This window comes from Borostomias antarcticus (assembly GCF_949987555.1).
Source record: "Borostomias antarcticus genome assembly, contig: scaffold_135, whole genome shotgun sequence".
In the NCBI taxonomy this organism is placed as follows: Eukaryota; Metazoa; Chordata; class Actinopteri; order Stomiiformes; family Stomiidae; genus Borostomias; species Borostomias antarcticus.
In genome coordinates, this window is record NW_028176413.1 from 86,499 (window position 1) to 106,460 (window position 19,962).

The 19,962-nt window shown below is 48.2% G+C and overlaps 1 protein-coding gene across 1 annotated transcript; it reads right to left on the bottom strand.

Moving 5' to 3' along the window:
- Positions 1-8,779: 8,779 nt before the first annotated feature.
- LOC311328557 (myoglobin-like) lies at positions 8,780-10,780 on the bottom strand (the record flags this gene model as incomplete). The annotated part of the gene is made up of 4 exons (XM_084462508.1): positions 8,780-8,923; positions 9,117-9,303; positions 9,418-9,503; positions 10,742-10,780. 4 exons carry the CDS (start codon positions 10,778-10,780, stop codon positions 8,780-8,782), a joined length of 456 nt encoding a protein of 151 aa, XP_084318634.1.
- Positions 10,781-19,962: the final 9,182 nt, after the last annotated feature.

Here is a 19,962-nt window from a genome sequence, read left to right on the forward strand (position 1 = left end):
GCTTGCAGCTTTAATTCTTTCTTTCTTCTTCTGCCATGGGAGTCTATGGCAGCCCATAGAACCGTATGGTAAAAAGTTGTGAAAATTGGCACACTCATTCATGACAGTCCCCTGAGTCTTTTCACCAAGATCCATGTCCACAGCTCGAACCCTCTAGCGCCACCATGTGTCAAAGTTGAAGGTGTTTTTGTGCAAGCAACTTTTGACCTATAAGCCCGATTTTCAAAACCGAGGGACCGTTGGATTCCTTGGTTCAAGCAGAGTTCAACGCACCCTATGACATAATTTTCTGCCATATTGGAATTCCTGCCATTTTGGATTTTGTGAAAAACACTTAAAATGTATCTCCTCCTAGGACTTTCGACCAATCTGCACGAAACTCGATGTCGAATGCGGCTATGGCGTGTTTCACTTGTTGTCTTTGATGCGCTGGTCACGCATCCTGCTTGGCCCCCACATTGCTGCTTGTAGCTATATTGGTTATGAGGTCATGGTTATCCATTCAGATATTTCAACGTTCCTTGTTCATTTAAGTCTTGTGCCATTTATCACGATGTCCACTTCTCTTCAATCTTCACAGAATGATGACCTCATTACTTTTAAGTGCCAGATATGCACTCACAATCAATGTTCAACTGAGAACGAATATTTGCAGCACATTGGGCAACATCTTAGAAGTAATGATAATGTCAACTGCGTATTTCAAGTCTGCCCATTTCAAACAAACATTTATGGCCAAAATTACTGGGTTGTTTCACTTCATACTTTGTATGTTAGTAGGCCGATCAGAGACTCAAATGTACATACAAAAACAATGAAAAAGTTAGTTTTGCAAACATGGACCCCTTTAATCAAATGCGATTATGTTAAGTGTTATGGTCTTGAAAGAGTTTTAGAGCCTTTGATTATGATTTAAGAACATTGGAACCTGGAGGTGTTTATTTAAACATTGAAGTTGGGAAAGACATTGAAAGGCACTGTGTGGTTGCTGATAGTCTTGGGGCCCACAGTGTTGCAGGTTTTGTGGATAATTTCTCTGGGGCCAGTGTACAGATTTTGTACAGCTGAAGGGGAGGTATTTCAGACAGCCAAAGTAAGATCAGGAGTGTTCTGTGGGAGGACTGAGGAGATACCTGCGGGGCATCTAGATGTTCGGAAAGAGGGTGCGTTGCCAAACTACTATGGTGTAAAAAGGGGGGGTGTTCTATCAGAAACAATATATTTTTCCCATTTAACCACTTGCTTCCCACCTGATGTAGTGTAGGATTTGTTTGAAGGGATTGTCCCTGTAGAGATTGCACACTGCCTCACTATGTTCATCTTAAAAAAGAGGAAAAATACAAATACATTAATTTGTTGGACTGATTATAATGACAGCTAAGGGTGTTGATGAAAAAAAGGGTCAATGTAGTGTACATTATTTCAAGCCAACTTTGGATCTCATTTCTATGGGATATGATTATGACATGGCTTAGTCACTGTGAATTGAAGTAAAAATGTCAAAAGTTTCAAATGTTCATTATTTTTTTGTTTTTTTATTGAGAAAACCAGCTAATTTTTAAGCAGATACATGATTTTATTGGGTTGTATGAATAGTGATTTGTGTTTAGCACAGCCTTGAGTCACTTCTTAATGTGGGGATGAGTCTGACAAGCAGAAGTGAGGTGTGTGTATGTGCCCGTGACCGTATGTGTGTGCATGGTAAACAGGATAGTTTGCGATGGGGGTAGGTATTTCCCCTTGTTACACTGCTGTAGTGTGTGTGTGTGTGTGTGTGTGTGTGTGCGTGTGTGTGTGTGTGTGTGTGTGTGTGGTTCACACTACAACTGGAACAAATGTTTACCTCTGAGAAACAGGCTTCCTGTTCTGGCTATTCTATTTTGTTTGATGCTAATACTTATCTGCTCAGGCAGACAATTTAGCACATAATTGTTTGATTTCTGTCTCATTGTTTAAAATAAATTAGATTTGATATATAATTTTGAAGTGAAAACTGTTACGGCTCGCATGCCCTCGCCTCCACAACCGCCTCCCTCTCTCCCCTCTGGGCCCGCTGCGCGCTCGGGGCGTCCTACGCGCTCTACCGCACGTCGCATCGGCCCGGGCATACAACGTTCTGACTCGCCGGAGTTTCCCCCCACTGCCGGGCGTTCCCCGTCTCCGGCCAGCTCCGCGGACTCGGCAGTCTCCTCCCTCTCCGATGACGAAGAGTCGGATCCCGACATGCCCAGCACATCGGCCCGTGCGCAAAGACAAGAACGGCGCGCTCGTCTCCGACGATGACGCGGGCGCGGCTCTACTCACCGGTTTCCAATTATCATCACCACACCTGTCCCTCGTTCTGCAATCACCTTCAACCTCTACAAGAACCTGGTCTACACTCCACTCATCGCCAGATCTTACCATAATACTCTTGTGGTAAAGTATAGCCTAGCCTACAATCTCCTTACCCGTATTTTGTAGTGTTTTTTCCCGTTCCCCGTTTGTGATTACTCTCACTCACCCTGCCTCCCCTCCTCATCTCTCCAGTTCCTGCCTGACCCACGTCTGTACGATTACCCCGCTCCTGCCTGACCATCGCCTGTACGACCCCGCTCCTGCCTGACCATCGCCTGTACGACAACCCCGCTCCTGCCTGAACATCGCCTGTACGACAACCCCGCTCCTGCCTGACCATCGCCTGTACGACAACCCCGCTCCTGCCTGACCATCGCCTGTACGACAACCCCGCTCCTGCCTGACCATCGCCTGTACGACTACCACGCTCCTGCCTGACCATCGGCTGTACGACTACCACATCCCCCTTTGTGATCTTATTAAATCGCCCCTCCGGGCTTTACCGTTCCTTGCCTCCTCCTTTCCTGTTGCGCCTGGGTCCCAAACCAAACCCTAACAGTAAGATCTGGCCAGTTTTGACCCAGCCAACATGGAGGAGAGACCTGCACCTCCCGGACCACTCCAAGCCCTCCAACAGACCCAAGCTGAGCAACTGCCGCAGGTATCCGGCCAACAGCAAGCCCAGGACGAGCGACTGAGGGGACTCGCTACTCTGGTCAGCACCCTGTCCGACCAGGTCACCGCGCTCAGTGCCCGCCTGGCTCCGTTCCTGAACCCCACCGCTCCACCAAACCGGGAGCCCCATCTCGCCTCCCCGGCCCCCTACGACGGGACATTCACCCTCTGCCGGGAGTTCCTCATGCAGTGTGAGTACGTGTTTGATCTCCAGCCAAGCATGTACTCCACTGCGTCAGCTCGCATAGCCTACATCGCTAACCTAACCACGGGACGGGCTCGCCGCTGGGTCATGGCGGGTCGCGAAGGCGCAGCTGCCTACATGCAGGACTACACAGCCTTCGTGGCAGAATTCAGGACTGTGTTCGACCACGACGTCCACGGACAGGACGCGGACGCTGCTCTCTCCGCCCTCACCCAGGGTTCCAGCTCAGTAGCGGACTACGCCACGGAGTTCCGCATCCTCGCTGCCCGTTGCTCCTGGAACGAGTCTGCCCTGTACAGCGCCTTCCGACGGGGCCTGGGGGACGCCATGAAGGACAGCCTGACTGGAGGAGACAGACCAGCGACCCTGAACCAACTCGTCTCCCTCTCCATAGCCATAGACGAGCGCCACCGGGAACGCAGGCGCGAGCGGGCGCACCAACACCACAGCGCACCCAGACCGTCTCCGCCTCCCTCTGCCGGTCTCTCTCGGCCTGTCCCGGCCTCCCTCGCCCCCCCAAACACCGCTGGAGAGGAACCCATGCAACTGGGTTGGACCCGACTGACCCCTGCAGAGCGTGAGCACCGGGAACAGAACGGACTGTGCATATACTGCGCTAGCCCAGCGCACGCCGTCGACTCCTGTCCCTCTGCACCTCCCAGGGCGGCAAAAAGAGTAGGCTCACTCGCCAGGGGGTACCGAGTAAGCCGGCTCATCCATCCCCAATCCCGGACCCGTGCCGCCAGGTTCACTGTCACCCTCGCCTGGCAGGGGCACACGCTCTCCGTCCCTGCTCTCATCGACTCCGGTGCTGACGAGAGCTTCGTGGACGTCCAGTTCGCCCACAAAGCGGCGCTTCCTATCTCCCCCCTGGAGAGGCCCCTCTCGGCCTTCGCTCTGGATGGCCATCCCATGGGTCCCATTACTCACCGGACCCTGCCCCTCACCCTCACAGCCTCGGGAAACCACGTGGAGAACATCCGCCCCTTCGTCATCCACTCTCCTGACGCTCCGTTCATCCTAGGAAGGCCCTGGCTGGAACTCCATACCCCTCATGTCTGCTGGAGCTCGGGGCACATCCTCAGCTGGAGCACCGCCTGCCACGTCCGCTGCCTCCGAGCTGCTCAGACCTCCACTCGGGTTGACCGACCCCGTCTCACTCCTCCGGACCTCTCCACGGTCCCTTCGATGTACCATGACCTTGGGGAGGCCTTCAGTAAGGAGCGCGCCCGCACACTCCCCCCTCATCGACCCTACGACTGCGCCATCGAGCTCCACCCTGGCGTCCCTCTTCCAGCCAGTCGTCTCTACAACCTCTCCCTCCCGGAGAAAGCAGCCATGGACACCTACATCTCCGAGTGCTTGGCCGAGGGTCTCATCCGACCATCTCGATCCCAGGTGGCAGCGGGGTTCTTCTTCGTCAAGAAGAAGGGAGGAGATCTGAGGCCGTGCATCGACTACAGGCTGCTCAATAACATCACGGTCAAGAATAAGTATCCACTCCCTCTCATGAGCTCCAACTTCGAACCCCTCATCGGTGCCACCATCTTCACCAAGTTGGATCTCAGGAACGCTTATCACCTGGTGCGTATCCGTGAGGGGGACGAATGGAAGACCGCCTTCAAGACCTCCCGTGGCCACTACGAGTACCTCGTCATGCCCTTCGGCCTCACCAACGCCCCCGCCGTCTTCCAGGCGCTGATGAACGACGTGCTCAGGGACATGCTGGACGTCTTTGTGGTCCTTTACCTGGACGACATCCTGGTATTCTCCAGGAGCGCTGAGGAGCACGTCCAGCATGTCCGCATGGTCATCCAGCGTCTCCGGGAGAATCGCCTGTATATCAAGGCGGAGAAGTGCACTTTTCACTCCTCGTCAGTGGAGTTCCTGGGGCTCATTGTGGAGGGAGGCCTGACGCGACCCGACCCCCGCAAGATCAAGACCGTGGTCGAATGGCCTCAACCCACGACCCGGAGGCAACTTCAGAGCTTCCTTGGCTTCGCTAACTTTTACCGCCGTTTCATACGGGACTACAGCCGGGTAGCAGCTCCCCTCACCCACCTCACCTCATCCCTGCGTCCATTCGTCAGGACACCGGCTGCCAGCGCTGCCTTCTCCGCGCTCAAGGAGTGCTTCACCACCGCCCCGGTCCTTCTCCATCCTGAACCCTCCAGGCAGTTCGTGGTCGAGGTGGACGCATCAGACACAGGCATCGGTGCTGTTCTGTCCCAGCGGTCAGTGGAGGACCAGAAGTTGCACCCCTGTGCCTTCCTCTCCCGCCGGTTCACCCCAGCAGAGGTGAATTACGACATCGGGAACAGGGAGTTGTTGGCGGTGGTGGGGGCCTTGGAGGAGTGGCGCCACTGGCTTGAGGGCGCCGAACACACCACCCTCGTCTGGTCAGACCATAAGAACCTGACCTTCATCCGGGCGGCCAAGCGCCTCAACTCCCGCCAGGCGCGGTGGTCCCAGTTCCTCGGGAGGTTTGATTTTACCCTCACCTTCCGACCCGGCTCCCGCAACGCCAAGGCCGACGCGCTGTCCCGCCTCCACGCGCCCGAGGCGCCCCCCGCGGAGCCTGAGTCCATCCTGCCGGTCTCGCGTGTCATAGGGGTGGTCACAATGAACATCGAGGCAGTGGTGAGGCAGGCCCAACGCGCCCAACCCAGTCCGGCCAACGTTCCTCCTCGCCGGCTCTTCGTGCCTGACTCGGTCCGGTCCCGGGTGCTCCAGTGCGGCCATGCCAGCCGGTTTGCGTGCCATCCCGAGGTTCACCGCACCCTCTCCTTCCTGAGCCGACGGTTCTGGTGGCCCTCCATGAGGTCCGACGTTCGGGAGTTTGTGGTCGCCTGTCCCGTCTGCTCCCGCAGCAAGGCGTCCCACCAGCCCCCGGCTGGCCTCCTGCGTCCTCTCCCGGTCCCCAGCCGTCCCTGGTCCCACATCGCCCTGGACTTCATCACCAGTCTTCCCCCCTCCAGGGGCAACACGGTCATCCTCACCGTTGTGGACCGGTTCTCCAAGGCGGTCCATCTGGTGGCGCTCCCCAAGCTCCCGTCCTCTGCGGAGACAGCTGAGCTCCTCGTCCAACATGTCTACCGGCTCCACGGTCTCCCCGGAGACATTGTCTCGGACCGTGGGCCTCAATTCACCTCCCAGGTCTGGAGGGCCTTCTGCAAGGAGATCGGCGCCACCATCAGCCTCTCCTCTGGCTACCACCCGCAGACCAACGGCCAGGCCGAACGGGCCAACCAGAGCCTGGAGTCCGCTCTCCGCTGTGTGTTGGCTCTCCACCCCACCTCCTGGAGCAAGGACCTACCCTGGGTCGAATACTCCCTCAATGCCCTGACCAGCGCTGCCACTGGCAGGTCTCCGTTCGAGTCATCCCTCGGGTACCAGCCCCCGCTGTTCTCTCTCCAGGAGTCGGAGGCCTCCGTCCCCTCCGTCCAGGCCCACCTCAGCCGCTGTCGCCGTGTCTGGAGGGAGGTCCGCAGGGCCCTGCTCCGCTCCAACGAGCGCTATCTCATGTCAATAGTAATCCCAGCCTTGTTGCCCCAAGGTCAAGCCTGTCTCCTTGAGTCCCCTCATGCCTTCTGCCCCGGCTCCTCCGCCTCCCCAGATGGTCGACGGGCATCCCCAGTGGACGGTTCGGCGGTTGCTGAAGGTGCGCCGCCGGGGTCGGGGTTTCCAATACCTGGCGGATTGGGAGGGGTACGGCCCCGAGGAGTGCAGCTGGATCTCCAGGCAGCTCATTATGGACCCGTCTCTCCTCCGGGACTTCTACCGGGCCCATCCTGACGCCCCCGGTCGGTCGCCAGGTGGCTCCCCTCGGGGGGGGGGTCCTGTTACGGCTCGCATGCCCTCGCCTCCACAACCGCCTCCCTCTCTCCCCTCTGGGCCCGCTGCGCGCTCGGGGCGTCCTACGCGCTCTACCGCACGTCGCATCGGCCCGGGCATACAACGTTCTGACTCGCCGGAGTTTCCCCCCACTGCCGGGCGTTCCCCGTCTCCGGCCAGCTCCGCGGACTCGGCAGTCTCCTCCCTCTCCGATGACGAAGAGTCGGATCCCGACATGCCCAGCACATCGGCCCGTGCGCAAAGACAAGAACGGCGCGCTCGTCTCCGACGATGACGCGGGCGCGGCTCTACTCACCGGTTTCCAATTATCATCACCACACCTGTCCCTCGTTCTGCAATCACCTTCAACCTCTACAAGAACCTGGTCTACACTCCACTCATCGCCAGATCTTACCATAATACTCTTGTGGTAAAGTATAGCCTAGCCTACAATCTCCTTACCCGTATTTTGTAGTGTTTTTTCCCGTTCCCCGTTTGTGATTACTCTCACTCACCCTGCCTCCCCTCCTCATCTCTCCAGTTCCTGCCTGACCCACGTCTGTACGATTACCCCGCTCCTGCCTGACCATCGCCTGTACGACCCCGCTCCTGCCTGACCATCGCCTGTACGACAACCCCGCTCCTGCCTGAACATCGCCTGTACGACAACCCCGCTCCTGCCTGACCATCGCCTGTACGACAACCCCGCTCCTGCCTGACCATCGCCTGTACGACAACCCCGCTCCTGCCTGACCATCGCCTGTACGACTACCACGCTCCTGCCTGACCATCGGCTGTACGACTACCACATCCCCCTTTGTGATCTTATTAAATCGCCCCTCCGGGCTTTACCGTTCCTTGCCTCCTCCTTTCCTGTTGCGCCTGGGTCCCAAACCAAACCCTAACAGAAAACAATACATACCTTTAGATCATCTTAACTAGATTCAAAACAATGAGTTGATTTCACTTGAAACTTCAAGGCAGCTATTGAAGTTAAGTGTTTAAGTTGAACCTGGTGAATATTTTTCAAGCCCTCCAAGTGTCACTGGCAACTGTGTTTTCTATTTTAGCATGCTAGTTAGGGGGATACCGGTGTATGGCTGTTGGCGATATTATCATCCCCTAGACAACAAGGCTGGGATTACTATTGACATGAGATAGCCAGCGGACCCCTCAGCTAACATAGTGCTACACGCTCCCTCCTCTCAAGCAAAACAAGACAGCCATCAGCCACCTCATTCAAAATGTTCAACGAGGTGACTGGCAAACCCCCACCCCTCCCTGTGTATTCTAGTGTATGAATGTGTTCATAAGTCACACATCAATCCATGTGATTTATTATTGTCCCATATAGTTAGTAATTAAACTCACCAAAGACAGGACACAGAGTATACAAAGCATGTTGTGGCTGATAGAATGTTTATTGGTTTTAATTCATTCCGACAATGGCACTGTGCATGTCATTTTGCAATGGAAATTACCTGAACATTTAGTAAGCAAACTACCATTTTGATGGACGGCAATGATGCACAGAAAAAAATCAAATCATGAACGTCTTAATAACCTATAGTATTACCACCAGTATTTTGAATAATCTCATTCTGTAAGATTATTGGCAACAAATAAGATAGATATATGGACTCAACACCACCGTTTCTCTTTCACTCACACCTCCTGAAGAGTAAGCACACATTGTTGTTGTCTTTTCTCTAGCGTCACCCCTGCCGTTCAGGGGCACTCAGCGCCATTCTTCCTGCAGACCACGCGGATGTCTTCCCAACACACAGCCATCACCTTCTTGAGATCCTGCTGTCCTGCAGCGTCCAGCCCGCACTTCTCACACAGTATATCCAGAAGGATCTCAGTGATACGCTGGGGGTAAGGATTATTATATTTGTTAAGATTTTCTTTTACCACTCTTTTGACTCTCAAGATAAGCTGTCCAACCAGTTGGTCAACTCAAGAGATTGTCAATATGAATGTACAGAAGACAAAGAAAAAGAATAAGAGAGAAAACCGAGGGAGATAATAGACGAGAGGCTTGAAGAGGAGGGGAGGTCCTTACCGTGACGGCCATGTTGTTGATGTGTAGGTGGGTGTGGTTTCCCCTGGTCCTGAGCATGTCGCCTATGTGCTTCAGACGGGTGACTCCTAAGGCAGTTACGTATTGGTTGCCGGCCATGTCACCCGGGGCGACGGCCAATGTCTTGGGGTCACACAGCTTCTGGACTTCCGGGTGCTTGATAAATGTACTGTGATGAGAGAGAGGATGAGAGAGCAACAACCTGTTAAGTTCTATCTGGCATTAATAAACCCTTGACCAGTTACCGGTCCTAGCCACTTCTCCTGCCTCATCGCCCACTGACCGGGTCATGAGCATATCTCCAAAGTGTTGAATGTCAGCCTCCACCGTGGCCCAGCACTTCAGAATCTTGTTGAAGTCTGCCATGATCTGAGGAAGAGGAGAGGGGGGATGAGCAGTCAGGCCTGCACTATGGAATGAAATGAGTCAATATTGAGGCTTATAGTGCTATTAGCACTCGCTGATGTTTCAGGGTGAAATTAATGACAAAGTACAGTATAAGAGCAATGAAAGGTTATGACATCTATTGATATTATATATTGTTGATGTATACAGCACCAGACTGATAGAACACAAAAGCCTAATTTAAACGTTGTAAGACAAGCTATGGCTCATAGCTTGGTTTCCATGTCAACCAAATCATCAACTGTCCAAAAATCTGTCTCACAAGAGTATTTTTACTCATTATCAGGGCCGGCCCTAGCATTTCAGCAGCTCTAGGCGAGATTATGGAACACCTTCAGTTTCGTTTTGCTGACGGGTGGGGGGGGGGGGGGGGGGGGGGGTGCTGCTGCGCGATTTGTTAACGGGGGAGGCGCCCGGCGCTGGGCGGAGGCGCCGCACCGCATTGCGAAGCGTAACAGAGACAGTAGGGATTACGGAATGAAATTATTTTAATAAAAATAAAAAATAATTTTTTTTTTTTTTTTTTTGGTGCTCCTTGGCCAGGCGCCCCTTGGCCATTTGGCGCCCTAGGCGATCGCCTATTTCGCCTATGCCTCGGGCCGGCCCTGCTCATTATGAATGAGGCTTAACACAGCCTTGGTTGACTGTCCAGTCCCAGCAGTACACAGTGCCACAAACTTCAGCGTCAGCACTCTCTCACTCCACTTAGAGCTGCAGTATAGTGAAGTAGCAAGTCTACCTGACCTCCTTTCACATGTAACTACCTATACAGTATACCTCCCTGTCTCAGTGAGGACTTCAGTAGTCAAGCTATGGTAATATTTTAAATATAAGTTGTCACTCAACTCATTTTACTTTCTTAATGTAATTGAAGCTCACTTAACTCTCCTGAATTATTGTTCTCATCGTTCACTTCTCAATAGCACAGCTTTCATTTTATTTAATTATCTTTAAAAGTTAAAAACTACAAAAGAATGAAGAAAAAGTTCAGTACTGTACCAGTAAAGCAGGAGCAAGTGAGTAAGAGGTCTTGTGTGATAATTTCAAACTTCCAAATGGTTTGTCTTAACCAACCATCCAACCCTCCCTTTTATATCCTATCTTGACCCCCACCACTTCTCCTCTCATTTCATCCATCCCAGCCAACTCGTCAATCAATCTCTCTCCATTTCTAAAAATGTTAACTCCACCTCTAACCCTACCTGTGGGACAGGCTTGTTTGATGTAATGGCAGTTTCCATTGTGTCTTCCCGGAAATAACTAGAATGGGTGCTCAGAGAGCACAGGCCTCCCTGCATTAATGCAAGTCATTTGAAATGGTTAAAATCACACCGCAGTTTATATGTAATAGCTTACCACAGGATCCAGGCTAAGAAATGTTTTTGTTTTCCTAATAGTGAATGAGAATCAGATAGTATTTGGTTTTACATGCATAGAAAGGTATTTGCTTAAACATCAAATAAATAAAGTTGATATCTATCTAAAGCTCTATCTAAAATTTAATACTTATTGTAATGAAGGAAAAAGCTGGGAAACAATAGTCCATTAAGGGAGGGGGGAGAAAAGGGGGAAGATGGGAGCAAGGTTATAATAGTTTAGATTTTACGTTTCAATTTCAGTTTAGTTTCAATAAGTCTTTAAAGCAGGTTTGCTAGTTTAATTTAGATTTTTGTTTTTGAAAATGCCTAGTTTTAGTTTAGTTTTTCTTAGTTTCAGTATTAGTTTTAGTTTTTTTCCTTCTGCGCTAGCCTCGTGAGACTATCCTGATCTCGTGAGCTCATGTTGTTTCACTCCATGTAAAACAAACCATCTGGCGCAGGTTACTTCTGCGCAGGGGCACAGCTAAAAAAAATTGAGGATAAATGTCATATCCACCCAAAATACTAGGTTTATGTATGATGTATGTTTATTTTTGTTAATTTTGTAAACACACAATACAGTTTTAGTTAGTTATAATTTTTTGTAAAGCCTAGTTTTATTTTTATTTTAGTTAACTAAAATGTTTTTTTACACCTAGTTTTCGGTTTTTAGCAGTGTTAATTTCGTTGACGAGAACTATGACGAAAACTATTCGTCAACGACATTTTTTGGGTTATCGTCACAAGACGATAACTAAATAAAAATGAATGTATGATGACAAAAACTGACTATATCTATTCACATTTTCGTCAACAAATAAAAACTAGACTAAAATGGTTATGGAGGGACGTATGGGAAAAGTTCAAATCAGAATGTCGAGGTTCGGGATGTGCGCAGTTGGATCATGGATGTATTAAGAATGAGTTGGATGCAACCTACAGGTAGCCTGTGTGTATTTAGCCTACATTTGAATAGTACCGTTGCTACACCGGCCGGCGGGAAGTCAACTAACAGCATACGACTGCTGCGCCTGAACTGTTTAGTAAATGACCACAGTTCAGAAATGTCTTTGTCAACGTTGGTACACACCGGGAGAAAGAGGAGAGCAGACATCTGGATAAACTTCATATTTGATGCAAAGGAAAACAAAACCATTTGTAAACCATGTGGGGTGAAAATGACTGGCAAAAACACAACAAACTTAAAGCGACATTTGGAGAACAGTCATCCCGAAATTCACGAGAAGGTAAGCACCCCCCCACCCCCGGCTAACGTTACTGTATTAGCTAAAACCAAGCTGGTGTGTTTCTGAAATACTGTACTTCAAATACAATACAAGCTAAAAGAAACCAGTGTTTCACGTAGGTTTGTGGCGGGCGAGAACTGAAGTGTCTGATCACTGCAACGCTAACGTTAGTGGCTAGCTAATGTTAGGCACAGGTTAGCTAGCAACAAGTGGGGCTATGCTTGTGGCGGCTGGCGGGGGTATCTAGCGTTAGCTAGTCTGGGTAAGCTAGCTAAGCAACTGCTGCTGCTGTCTAATGTTATACTGTAGCTAGATGGATAAGACACGAACAGTTAGCTACCTGGCGCCGCCATAGCCCCTCTCCTCCGGTGTGACGTTAGCTAGCCTGACTAGCCAACTAGTGCTGACAGGATAATGTTATAGCTTGCTATATCAGGCACAAACACAGTTAGCATCAGACTGGGGGAGAGGAATGCTTCATTATGAAACTGTCTGACAGAAGCAGCCACGCTTCTGTCAGTCTGCCCCAGGGCAGCTGTGGCTACAGATGTATCTTACCACCGCCGGTATGACTGTGTCTGAATGAATACTGGACTCTGTAAAGCGCTCTGGGTTTCATGAAGGGCGCTATATAAATCCAACTTGATTGATTGATTGAACTAAGCCTGTTAAATTTGAGTTGTCTAAATCTATGGTAGATTTCGTCGACTAAAATCGTAATGATATTTAGTCAACTAAAACTAGACTAAAACTAAAACAAGTCAGATGACTAAAATATGACTAAAACTAAATGGCATTTTAGTCAAAAGACTATGACTAAAACAAAATCATAATTTGCTGTCAAAATTAACACTGGTTTTTAGTTAGTTTTCATTAACTATAATAACTTTGGAAGGGAGGAGAAGAAAAGAGGAAAATAGAAAAAAAATGATTTTTTATGGCCTCATCCTCCATCACCAAAGTTTTTAAATGTTCATGTATATCATTAATTATTTTAAAAACCTTATACATCTATTTCTATATACATACTATGTATGTGACAGGTAGGGCTCTAGGACCCAGTAGGGGACACTGCTGGGCCAGGAGACAACAAAGTCCCCAATGAAGCTGGGAACTTTGAGCGTTGTTGTAGCCTACTGTAAACTTGGCAGAAACATAAGATAGCCTAATATTGGTTGCTTAAACAGCAAATAAAATAAAGTTGATATCTAAGTTGATATCTAAAGCTGATTTGATTCATTGTAACAAAGAGCTAAAATTCTCTAAAGAAAGAGATCTTCATCAGGATGCAAACCCAGGACTACAAATCACTAGAACAATGGCTTAACCACTCGGCCACCGGGCAGTACTGTAAACTTCGAACAAGGATGAACTGAAGGGAGACAGTCCATATGGTCAATTTTTTTTTTCTTTTAATTTGTTTATCTGCACAGTCATTCTGATCTAAAATTTGATGAGTCCTAAGTTAGCCCATGCTACACCCCTCCACCAAGTTTCGTGAAAATCGCTCTGGTAGTTTTTGTGTAATCCTGCTTTGTAATGATCAAATGAAATGGCACACCCAGGTGAAAATATACCCTCCACGCTGGAGGCAATGAGAATGGCAAATGCGCAGGGGAGAGCCAGGACGCAAGTTAAAAAAAAAGAAGAAAAAAAGTGTTTGATCCCATTTACTCTAAAATTAACAGAGGTAGATTCCAAGTTTCATGACACACAACTTGCACATCCTTCACTATAATCAGCTGTAATTTTCATTCTATGATATGACTTTAATATAAATACACAGAGAATGGACCGAGTGCAATGGTACCTTCGTCCAGATGGAGTGGAATGAAAATAATACAGGAGTGGGATGGAAGTAACAGTAAACTAAGAGTCGTCGTGCCTGACAAGGTTATAATTCTTTTTACTTTCAACACATGTACTATTAGACAATTTCATGTTTGTATTGAGTCAAGAAATGCTCTATGTTCAAAATTATTGTCCGAACCGTGTGTAAACATCAATGTTGCGCAACCATAAAATGTTTTGTGATACAAGATAAACTGAGATTATATGGCATTAATATCTACACCAGCCGTCTGTTCCTTGTCTCATTTTCACTGGAATTATTAAGAGCTTTCATTCTTCACCCCTGATTTCACAAGTTTAAAGACCACACAACAATTGAATGTGTTTAAGGAAGTTACTGTAATAACCATCGTAATTAATGGTTGACAATGAATGAATGAATGAACAGGGACGGTTTGCTTATTAGGGCGATATGGGCGACACCACCAAAGGGAAAAGACAGAGGGATTTTGTTCTATCCCATTCTACCGGTTTTAGCTTAGCCTTGTGTCACCAGGCACTCCTTGGTGGAGAGGGTTAGCTAGTAGCTTCTAGTTTTTCCTGCTTCTGAATATCATTGTCCAATCAGCGTCAAGTCATGTTCTGTTGTGTACCACCCCTTTTGGACGATTTCAGTCTGGTTGAAAATCGTCCAGGCTGTTCTGACAGACTTAAATGTAAAAATGTTTTTCTTTCCGTACTGTAGGCCCTGTAATGCAGTCACACAAAAAAACGTGTTAATGTCATACAGTACAGTCCTCAGAAGTAAAAGTCTGCTCCAGTCTTGACGGCAGCAGTGGTAAAAAAAAACATATTACAACCCGCAACCAACTACTAATATATTGGGCACTTTGAATAATTAATGAGCATTTATGACCTATTAAATTAATAACAAAATATGCTAATGAGGTCCGGTTGATTTAGGATGTGCTGGTGTGTCACTGTATGTGTCTGTCGCCCCCCCCCCTCATCGACCTGTCAATCCTGAGTGACAGGTTGTCTGTGTGTTAGGATTTATGATGTGCAGGCTGAGTGGCAGGTGTGTGTGTGTGTGTGGGTGGGGGGGGAGTGGGGTTTACAGATGTGGGAACATAAGAATGTAACTTGACCCGCGGTATTCTAACAGGCGCTTTACGTCATTCCGCACCACCGCTCGCCTGCCCATAGGGGCGCAGTAATACCACTCATTGACCCATTGCTGGCTCGCACATTAGATTAGCCTACCGTTCTCAAACTCCTTGTTGTCTGTCTGGTTGTAATTTAATTATTACGAACAAAGCCTATCTATTTATAGTTTCTATCTCTGTAACTGTCGCCGGGTCTATATCTGTTAACTGTCGGTACAAGTAGAAGTTTAATACATTAGGCTGAGTGTTCTCATATGGAACATGACATCAGGACGAGTAACATGGCTAACGGAGATGACCAGAGATGTGTTTGAATTGGTTCACTCACTCCCTCCCTATTACCATGGATGTATTGAGTGCGACTCATAGTGAACTACATGGGGAATGATTTAACAGTTTTGGGACACTACATGGAATGTAACTGCGTAAGATATTCATGACTCAAACAAGCAGACGCGCCGATCACTGATGGCAGCAGGTTGAAATATCAGGTAGTATTCAGGTTCCATGTTTAGTTGAATGATAAATCCCATATAAATGGTAGGAATTCGAATGATGTGCAAGTGTGATTTTGTCAACTTAGTGCTGTCTGCTAATAGCAGGCTGTGAAGCTGCACGATGAGACCGTGATAGCACGTTAGCTCACGACAGCAGCTTCCATAATATTAACGGTAGCTGTCGGTGGCTAAAAAGCAGATAGCTAACTTTACAACGTTGATTCCTGTAGCTATTTTGATGCTATAAGTTCAACTTCTGTTTCTCGGGCAGGAACGGAGACGAACTCGCATTAGCAGCAAAGCAGCTAGAGCAGGGGTGCCCACACCTTTTCAGCTTGGGAGCTACTTTTAAAATGACCAAGTCCAAATGATCTACCTACATTAAAAATGCTAAACATATTTTTATATATATATATACACTGAGTATAATAATCTTCATGTGGGAAAAGGCTGACTCACATAAATAAGTGGAGCCAAATAATGCAGTCAAGAAGGTAGCACATTTCCTCATGTTTGGGTACTTTTCCTCTGTGAGTAAGTTCCAGAACTGTCCATGAGCCCTGGCCTTCAGCTGAATGTCAGCTTGTAGTGTCAACATCTCGTCCTCCACTCCAGACGGGTTCAGGTGAAACAGCGTTGCGATTTTTGATGCGAGTGGATCAACCTCAACATCTTCCTGAAATGGGTAGCACATAAATGTAGCGACTGGCTCGAGTACAGCAAAGTCTTGAAAGCGTTTGTCAAACTCTGATACAATTGTCCCAATCTGCTCTGCGAAACGCGCACTGTCAAGTTGCGCACAAGCCTTCTTTTGCATCTCCAACTCTGACGCAAGGTTTTGGAAGTTCGCCAAATCATGGCGCTGCAGTTTTGAGGACACATGTTGCAATTTTCGTTTGAAAGCATTAACTGAGCTAATCATATTGACCACGGTTTTGTCTTTTCCTTGCAGCTCTAAATTAAGATCATTCAACATGTTGGTCAGATCGGTTAAAAATGCCAAGTCTAGCAGCCACTGATCGTCATTTAGTTGGTTGTATTCTGCATGTTTAGTGACAAGGAGAAACTCTTTTATCTCCGGACAGAGCTCTCGGAACCTCTGCAGGAATTTCCCCCTACTAAGCCATCTCACATCAGTGTGTCTCACATCAACTAGGTAGGCTAATCAGCTCGCCGGAGAATTGCAACTGGCGCGCATGCGTGGTGAACCGTGTGTTTGAAAATATGAGATCTCAGACTGGCATACCTGTACGTCAATCAAGTGGCAAATGCCATAGTGAGGATGGATGATAGGCTAACTTTTTTGGGGGGGCGGGGGGTGTTTTTTTTTTTTTTTCAATGCCATGCGATCTACCCACACTACCTTTGCGATCGACCGGTCGATCGCGATCGACGTATTGGGCACCCCTGAGCTAGAGGAATGATCGCGCGGTCTCTTTAGCCCTGAGACCATCAGGCAGGCAGCAGGAGGTCGTTGAAGGCTTTATTAGGGCCCGAGCACTGGCGGTGCGAGGCCCTATTGAAACTCGAAGGATTATTATTCTCCTTCTCCTTCTTCTCCCCAAACAAATGCCTTTTTGGCGGCCTAAACATCGATGAAAACGGATGAAACTTTGCAGATACATCAGTCCCGGTGAAAATCGGATATTTCATTGGTGACGGAAATGGGCGTGGCAAAACGGCTCAAGAGCGCCCCCTGGAAAGTTTAAAATGGCGAGCCCCACCTTTCAGTTTGATGTAGGCGAACGAAATTCGGTGGGCATATGTATTTCATCGAGCCACACTTAAATGTCTCTTGGAGCTATACCCAACATGCAACAGGAAGTCTGCCATTTTGCTCTTAATGTGCCATTTTGTCCTTGTTTTGACCATTTCCATGCCTCGTACTTCGACAAACTCCTCCTACAGATTTCATCCGATCAACTTCATATCGGGTCAGCTTCATCTTAAGACCTTTGTGATCAAAAGTTATCAAAAAAATTGAGTTTTCACCAAACACCCTTGCCGTGGCGCCCCGCCAAAGTTTGACATTTCGCCATAAAACACGAAGTCCTCATAACTCCTCCATACATTATCCAATTTGTCCGATATATCTCACGCTTCATGACGGTTCTGTCCTGAACACATCTTTGTGTCAGTATTGCATCATACTTATTGCGCCACCTATTGGTGAAATAGGAAGTCCTCATAACTCCTCCATACATTATCCAATTTGTCCGATATATCTCACGCTTCATGACGGTTCGGTCCTGAACAGATCTATGTGTCCGTATTGTGTCATACTTATAGCGCCACCTATTGGTGAAACAGGGAGTCCTCATAACTCCTGCATACATCATCCGATTTGCACCAAATTGCTGACGCTTCGTGAAGGTCACCTTCTGAACACATCTATGCAGCGGTATTGAGTCACACTTACAGCGCCACCTACTGGTGAAACAGGAAGTACTCATAACTCCTACATATGTTATCCGATTTACTCCAAATTGCTCATGCTTGATGAAGGTCACATCTTGAACACTTCTGTAAGTCAGTATTGCGTCATACCTACAGCGCCACCTACTGGTGAAACAGGAAGTCCTCATAACTCCTACATACGTTATCCGATTTACTCAACATTTCTCACGCTTCATCAAGGTACCGTCCTGAACACATCTATGCTTCGGTATTGAGTCACGCCTAGAGCGCCACCTACTGGTGACAGGAAGTTTCTCTCAGTACTGCACACCGAAATAGCACACCCTTTAACGGCGCCACACCCCGACACGCGTGGGGTGCGAGGGCCCGCTCACTGCTGCTCGCAGCCCTAGTATATTATTATGATATTATGTCTAATAATACATTCGTTGAAAGTACACAGGCTGATCTACTATACGGAATTGGACCGAGGAGTGTTCTCATATGGAACTAGGCTGCGCGCCCGCCCGCGACAAGAGCTGAATTGTAGTCAGTTTGCCCCGCTGCGCGCAGGACGCGTGCCTCCCCCGCTCCGAGCGAGAACGCAGGCGGAATGTCGCTCCCCGTCTGAAACGGCCTTGACTCCTGGAATCCCAAGGTCTTTCATATTCAAATTCTCTTGATGGTCTGATAAGAGACGTGTTAAGGGAGTGCATCAGTCGTGATCCTTGACAGTAGGCTACCAGCCTGCGCTGCGCTCAGAACAAAGTTGGATGAATGGATGGACTTTTTGGAATCCTGGAAAATGTTTATTGCGCTCTAAAATCATGAAAGCATAAATGTAAAAATGCAGCAACAGAAGTAGTCTAGATGAGATGGTGGTTTAAATGAATGGCAACACATAAATGCAATGGCCGGTCATGGCAAAGCACCCGCTAACGCAGGCTACCCCCCTCCCACGATCCAGGGCTAGGAAACCGGTTCATCGAGTTTATTTGAATATAAAAGAATTTGGGGGGGGGGGTTACAATAGTCTAGTCCAGGTTCGCTGGAGGACCTGTATTTTCAGTGTTTGCTGGTAGCGGACTGCATCGATCAATGCAATGACTCTCCATGTTTTCCAGTTTTACCCTTTTCATCAATAAAACATAATTTTTACAACCATGTCTCATTGATTGTGAAGGCATTTAGAGCTGCCGGTCTATTAGCCTACATTCGGACTCAGAGGATGACTTAACTGTTTATTGAGAAACAATTGGCTATATAAAGAAATACCACAATGCATGTAGTCTAGATATATTACATTATGGTTATACACTTTATGGTAGACTGACCTCTCGCTCGCTAAGCAGGCTACATTGTGGCTGTTTTGTTCATCGCCTATAGGCTACACATTAGAAAAATGTTTTTTTTTATATAGACCTAGAAGGAATCAGAATATGTGGAAATTTAACTTTAGCCTATTTTAATACAATTCAAATTCTGCTTAGAGGGAATTATTTTCAACGGACATTATGACCTGAGCATAATTAATAATTATCTAAGTTAATATAGGCCTATGAGAACGCAACGCTTTTTACGATAGGCTAGGCCTATGCGTCTTGTGATTGTACTGTAGCCTAGGCTACAACTTAAGGCTTGCCCTATTGAATTCATTTTATAGCCTACTAGGCTACTCATTATTATCGAATTATCTAGTTGATATATGAATAAAACAATAAGCCGTTTTAATGGCTATGGGCTACTAGTTGTAGCTATATGATGCGCTCTGCTCTTACGCACGGTTGAGGCGGCAGCTCAAATACACTTCGCACAATATCCTCTGCTATAGCCTCTCACAGACAGCTAGGTGCACTTCATGCATTGGTAGACAGTTCTGTTCTTGCTGCAGCTTGTCTTCACCATGCAGGTATTTTTTGGGGGGTATTCTTCTGTGGACACTGCGAGGGGCGCCGCAGGTGGCTGTT